At 35.1% G+C, this 7289-nt stretch overlaps 1 protein-coding gene across 1 annotated transcript in view; it reads right to left on the bottom strand.

Moving 5' to 3' along the window:
- Nucleotides 1-2776: 2776 nt before the first annotated feature.
- The window catches only part of UNC13C (unc-13 homolog C), a 130020-nt gene continuing 125507 nt past the window's right edge, over nt 2777-7289 (bottom strand). The window contains exons 29-31 of the mRNA XM_041469233.1: nt 5957-6049; nt 5066-5225; nt 2777-4180 (exon numbers count right to left, since the gene is read on the bottom strand). Coding sequence (XP_041325167.1) covers nt 3895-4180; nt 5066-5225; nt 5957-6049 — 539 coding nt within the window. The 3' untranslated portion in view covers nt 2777-3894. The remainder of the gene's footprint in view (nt 4181-5065; nt 5226-5956; nt 6050-7289) is intronic.

Below are 7289 nucleotides of genomic sequence, written 5' to 3'. Positions count from 1 at the left end.
ATTATAATTTCTTTAAAAAAAATATAGAATTTTTCTCCTGAAGATTTATTTCTATGAATTTTTCATAGTACAAGTCAATCACACAAATCTGGTGCCAAAATGCAAAGTGATGTGAGAATACCATCAAAATAAGCATGCGTAAACAACTGAATGCTTTCCAACACTTGCTCAGCTGTATTTTACAAATAACATTGAATCCATTTATGTTGATTTTATGTCTGCTAGCTGAATTTAATTTAATATGATAACTTAGTATTCTCCCCATATTTGTTCAGGTCTTTAAATTTCAAGGGATTTGTGAGAAATGTGTATTTAATTCAGACTAATACAGTAATGGTAAATTATTCTTCTGTTTTCAGTATTTGTCTACAAATTTGATTTCTACAGTCACTAGCATGAGAATATAAATGAAAACTAATAAAACAAATGGAGGAAAAACAATGGAAATTATTGGTCTATTATTATTATTCTTTTCTGTAAGCTTCTTAAGTAAATCACTAGAGTCATGTCTACCTAAGCCAAATGGTGGCATTTGCACATGCCAGGAATTCTTCAAGAAAAGTCTCTTGGTTCTTTCAGGATACAGACAAAGTGGTGTGAAAAAATGTTTCATATTTTGTTGCTGGGACTGGTTGAGCCTCCTGGTGATAGCCCAACACCCATGAGCTGATTATTTCGATGCAATTTTAAGTCTCCAGAAGACATAAAATGTATGAAGAACTGTGCACGTCCAGCTCCATCTCACAGATGTTCCCTTTGGTATTTTAGCAGTTTCCTGGGTTCAGTGTCCATATGCAAAGGAAAGTCTAGTTCCAGCACCGTGTTCTTAATTCAGGTGTCATCTCAATGTGGCATTAGGAAAAAAACATTATTTTAAGTAGTGTGTTTGAGATTCAGAATGGCTGCTAGTTTTAGTTTGTTATGTGATTTTAATTCATACATTACTACTTCCCTCCTTTTGTCAGATATTAGCTAAAAATTGCTTTGAGGAAAATTTAATTCAGTTTCTATATTTGGCTCTTACATTTTAACCTCCTGGCAAACAAAATAAAAAGGGCAAAAATCTTTCTCAGTCTTTATTGAACAGTTTTATGTAAAACTGTCAGTTCTGAGTGTACAGGTTGACTTGAAAGGCTTTCATATGACAGACTTCTCTGAATGTATCTTTTCAGGTGCGCATCAAATGGTTTCCATGTAGTAACTGTTCCTTGGAGAATGGAAAATTTGTTCTTAAATTAATCTTGCTGTTCTCTGCTGTCTTTTTTTCTCCTTTATTTTCTAAGAGCATATATGTATATTTGCTATCTTAACTAACCAATGGAAAGGGAATTCTATTTAGGATTTTGGTTGCATCAGTTGTTGCTGAGAAGTGAAGCTGCAGGAACAGCTATCAGTTTGCTTAGTTTAGCTCAGATGAATTAAGAAAATTCTCACAAGTTGATTTTTTTTTAAATGGGATATTTACTTTCCTAAAAGAGATTATAACAGCTTTTAAAGCAGCACTGAAAACTCTCCCATGTCAATCGTTTTGACTTCATGAAATATGTGAGGTCCAACTGCTTGTGCTACTCTATCGCATTTACTTGCATTTTGAGTCATAACAAGGTTTAAAGCAGTCCTCTGCTGTAGAGTTAATGCTTTTTCCTCTTATCTTCCACATGACAACTTTTGATCTCTAAATATTTCTCTGTCAGAAGCAGTGAAACACTGAAGTGTACTGTGTAAAGCTGTGGATTATAAGGGATCGTTTTACCAGCTTGCCTGATTGCTTCTGCTGTGTGCAGCTGAGGGAGACCACTACAAGCAGTAATTGACTGATTTCATTGTTATTCCTTTATCCCCAGTCTCAGGGATAAACAGTTAAGTGGGTAGTGATTACATTATGCACTAAAATGTGTGCCATTTTACAGTAGAATAAACAACCACAGAAAAATATGATGAAAGTGCTCCAGGTAAAAAAACTCAGAAGCTGTTTACTCCAGCCTTTCTGGTTTAATTCACAGAGCCACAAATGATATATTCAGGAATTCTTTTTGCATTTTGTCCACAATATTGTTCTGTACCAGGGACCACCTAATCTCTTGATTATTCTCCTTTTGTATTTGAAACGGAGTCTGCTGATATTTTCTTACATCAAATCTTGTTAATTGTAAACAGAGTTTGTGCCTACTGTTGACACTTTGAGCTGGCAGAAATACAATTTGGAATCTGTGATCTTAAGGGTATTCTTAACACTCTAAAGGCTGTGCATAACTTCTCTAAATGTCCAAATATACTTAAGACAAATCTAATTTTTAGTATTCAAGGAAGAAGTTTGAGGATGTTTAAACACCTTAAAATCTCGTCTAAACATCTAACCAATATCTCCTGGAAAGAATCTGGTTTATGCATGTGATGTGTTACATTTTTAGAAGGCTGACATCAGCATACAAACTATGTGCCCTCCTTTCCCTTAACTACTTTTCCCTAAGCAAACCTGAAAACTCCAACCTGTGTGTAATGAGAAACACTTGTGACCAAAACCAATGACAAATGTGTAGCATTACACAACATTTTTTTATATGTGTGTGTACATATAGATATACACCTACCTAATTAATTATATTTTTTGGGACACTGATATATCAAATTTTACACTTACAAAACAGCCAGATTCCAGACAGTGCAAATCATATTTTAATATATTATAAAGCTATATAGTAAGCCCACTCCATGGGCTTCACATGCACATAAAACCAAGAGTTACATAAATAATATCAAATGACAAAACTGGAAAGCAGTTTCTGCATACTTTATTTTACAATTCCTCACTAAATATATTTACAGGACACAGAGTTTGCTTTAGTGCAATACATAGTAATGTTGCATAAGTACAAACTGTTGAACTTTTCTAAAAAAAATTAAAGAAATAAAGCACTTAACTGATGTTACAGCTAAGTATGTAAAGCAACGTTAATAACTCTGAGTGAAAATGCTAACAGCATCTTTTCTTCTCATAAACAATTTCTAGAAACAAACCACAAACTGGCATTACATATTCCAAACTACTACCCCTTGTACAGTACCATATCATTTAAAAAATCACTTTTTAAAAGCACATATACTGTACTGTACAGCAACCTGTTTCTACAGATACTGACTTACTCTTTTAATACAAATATGATATTACCGTGGCAGTTTTGAAGAACAAAGTTATCTCAAGATATCAAACATCAGTAACAAACTCTGATAAGCACAGCTTCTTGAGAACCTGCTTTAACAGCATTTCTTCACAGTGATATTTATGAAAGGTTGGAAAAAGAGATTAGCATAAAATATTTCCATCCTTTTCAGTTTTTATGCAAAAATCATTACTTTATATTGGTAATTATAAAATTACAAACACTTTCTATAAGTAACTGCATCTGTAGTAATGATAGAAAAAGTCATCAGTAAGACACCTAAAATGAGGCTTGCATAACATGAGAGTTTGAAGAAAACTAGGTACACCTCATTTTTAAAAGAAGAGGAAGGGATGTAACTTAATTTAGAATAAGCAACACAGTATAACAGCGATAACCTATTATCAATTAAAAAAGCTACTTACTTATTAATAAATGTTAAACAATAATGAAATTGTGATGAGGTGAAATCAACATTTAAAAAGAGATGATGGAACATTTACTCTTAATCTTAGTTTTGGCACTTCATTGGAACAATTACTTTACCAAAGACCAAAATATGTATAAAAGATATACAGCTCCTTGACATACCTTGCAAATATAGTACATAAGTACTGGCAAACACTGAAAACATAGTTAAACATTCCCACAGATTTGCACATGCATGCACTAGTCAGACAACAGCGTTGGATTTATGTTCTCGGCGGTGACATTCTTGCATTACTTGAGAATCTTAGGCCGTTTCTTCAGCAGATCTTGTTTCTGTTTTAAGTCTTACAAATTCTTTAGCAACTTCATCATTGTTCCTCTGAGAAAGTATTCTAAGGATGGTTAGGCCAGTCTCATCCACGGAGATGCTCCTGAGCAGGGGGTACCAGGCGGCACAGCCGCCCCTGTCGGCGATGGCCTGCAGCTGGATGACGGTCATGCCGATAACGCGATCCTCCCGCGCAAAGCAGTAATCCTTCACCGACAGGTGCACCTCGTAGGCTCCTGGCTTATCTTCATTGCTCAGCAGGCTGTGAGGATTAACAATTTGAATTTAGAACAAGGAGTTCAGTTTAATTTCCCCATGGAATGAATTATTTCTAGAAATCTTGGGCAAATTAAAGTGAGAGTGAGTGGTAGTTTAAGTTTTGTGGTTCCATTTTGTTACAACAGGATATCTAGTTAAACTTTCTACACAGGTAACCCTTCAGATGGATTGGTGATGGAGCCTCTGTTCTCAGCAGCCTCAACAGAAACAGAATTCCCTCAATAGCTGGAACAGACGGCTACCTTTCCCTGTAAAGGACAAAAAATGTTCAGCTGGTTCCCCAGCTGTCAGGACCATTACTTTAAATCAGCTTCAAAATATACAGCAAATCCCTGGCAGCAGGCATCAAAAGGAGCTTTGTGGTGAGACACAATGAACTCATTTTTAGTCAGGGTTGGAGGGTAAGGGGAGGAAAATAAATTGGTCTCAGGAAAGGGCAGAGAAGTACTAAATTTAAAACTCCAGGCTAGGTGGAAGCCTCTTACTGATTTAAGGATTAAATTAAACAATACTATTAACACATGCACAACCCAATACACATTTTGATATCTCTGCAGGTATTATCTAGAAATAATAACTAATGCTTCTGTCCAAACCAATACCTAGGCCAATAGATTCCTAGGGATAGAAATAGTTTATTCCTCTGTAGGGAAATTAATTGTACATTTTAACCAAGTTTTGTAGGACTGAAAGCTTGGTGACTGCCATTCATTTTCATATAAAACAAAGAAACAAATTAGTAAATAATTTTGATGTGGTGTCTATATATCTATGTTAGGATGGCTTTTTTGTTATTAATGGTTTAAAGGTAAAAGTATTTTAGGGAAATTTTCAAAAAATATGCAACTCCTAGACATAAAAGACTTACAATTGGAAAGTTTCGTTGTACTTTGGTGACCAGGTGTTGCTCTTTGTCTTGGTTCCATGTTTTCTTTTCTTGTCACTTAATTTGGGACCCAGTATGCAAACTTCCACAAATGGCCGGAACATAGCTGTTGTTTGCCAGTTTAGATTATTAATTGCTACAACTATAAAGAGACAAAAGAAATTAAGTTAAATACAATTCCATTGGAAGTGTGCTGCTTAATTACCCTGTGTGACTTGGTATAGCCAGTGAAAGGTGATCTGAGAGCTTTCCTGTGGGATATCAATACCTGGTGAGCCTAGGAGGATGCTTTGCTCCTTCCCTGCCAAGTAAAGTCTGACTACTTTTAGGTTCAAAAGTATCAAATATAAACATATATTTTACAAATCCTTTACATTTACAGCTTCTTTTTGCCTGCTACCTTCACTGCAATTAAAAAAAAAAATCAGCTTATACTAATCTGAATGATCCTGTGTTTCTGAAATTCAGGTTGTGCAGAACAAAAGCATTTTGTTAAAAATGCAGCTTCTTAAGACTTGGTGCAGTCATTCACCACTCAGCTTTGCTGTAGTTTTTATAAGTTGAATTATGTACAAGCAGTTGAGAAGTAGAATTTGGCACATTTTAATTTATAACTCTATAACTTAGTGTAATAACTTTAAATTATCTACACAGAGAAGCATAGACAGTACTTGTCTGCATAATCTGAACTTTTGCTGATGTTGAGCAAGGAAAAAGTGCACTCCTAATCACTTGAAGTGTACTCAGTTTCTCAAGTACTATAATACCTATCATTTTTTATTTTAGTATTGGTATGTTTGACTTAGGTTGTAGTGCTTGGAGGTTTGGTCTTTGTTGTTGCTTTGCTTTGAAAGTTGGCTGTTTGAAACTTACCTTTCACAGTGACTTTATGCTCACCAGTTCCAGGATGGGTAGAGATGTCCACTTGTACAGATATCTCACCCACTGAATTATTAGCAGTTTGACCTGAAACAAGAATTACTGGTTAGCACACCTGGCTTCTTGATGCATCAAGAAAAACAGACACCAAAGGTGAGTGGTATTTTTCTTTAGAAACACTTCAGAATTTCTAATGTGTTGCACGTTTCAGCGGGAATCAGTTACAGATTCATAAATGATTTTGCCACAAAAAAACTGGGCAATTGCAAATATCTGTAGAAAGTGCCTCATTGAAATAAAAAATCCTGTTCATCTGGAACTTTCTATTCTGGTTGTCATTAGGTGTGTTTGCATCTTGAAATGCCAAAGTTGGTGGGTTTGTCAAGCTTTTCATCTACCTCCCAAAAATCTTACTGCTAAGTGTGTATTTGGAAAGTTACTTCTATATCACTGTTGATAAATACTTTGCTGAAGGTTTGTCTCAACAATTTACTGAAGTTCTGCACTAGCACAGATAGAGGGGCATAAAAATGAAAGAAGAAGGTTAAAGGAATGCCAGGAGAACCAGGAACTTATTTTTTAAATTTTTTGCTTTTGAGAACCAGGGGAGGTTGCAAGTCAGTTTGTACAGAATGAATCTTTAAAAGGACTTTAAATATTGTTGTGAAAGGCACCACAATATATCAGATTGTAACAGTAAAACATAAATAAAACTGAGTATGTTTACTTGTTCTTTGATTGGATGACTGTGAATATTGAATTCTGTGAACTCTACTTGCTCCCCAGTGTAATCTCCCATAAACCACATAATAAAGTAAATTTCTATCCCTTTAAACTGGCTGCTGTTTCTGTGGGTAGCAGAGAAAAGATTCTATATTCCTCTTATTTATACAAACATTCTTTACCCATTGGTTCCTCATCCCTCATTCCTTTAGAATTTTTCCAGCAGTTCATATTAAGGAAGGGGTACAGGGAAGAGGGAGGGATGTCTTGTGTAATAATAATGGGGAAACTGATTTCCCCCCTTAAATTAGTTTAACTAGAGTAGTTTTTTCTATTATCATGCTTTGTCTTTTTCTTTCCTGGACTTCCTCACCAGTGGTTTTCTAGAAATGAACTCTACAGTGATGTTTATTCACTGTTTTGGCCTGATCTGTAATTATGTTCTCTACATGGCATGAACATTGCAAAGTCAATCAAATACTCTTACCCCAAGTGTTACCCCTTCAGAGAACAAGCCTTTTGTTACCTGATATGTCAAAATGCGGAGATTCAGTGATCATTTAACAGGCTCAGAATCTTTGAACATTATTGTGCATTTCCAAGC

The sequence above is a fragment of the Pyrgilauda ruficollis genome, unplaced genomic scaffold, assembly GCF_017590135.1.
Source record: "Pyrgilauda ruficollis isolate IOZ18807 unplaced genomic scaffold, ASM1759013v1 scaffold23, whole genome shotgun sequence".
Classification (NCBI taxonomy): domain Eukaryota; kingdom Metazoa; phylum Chordata; class Aves; order Passeriformes; family Passeridae; genus Pyrgilauda; species Pyrgilauda ruficollis.
This window is presented reverse-complemented; position numbering and strand designations above follow the sequence as displayed.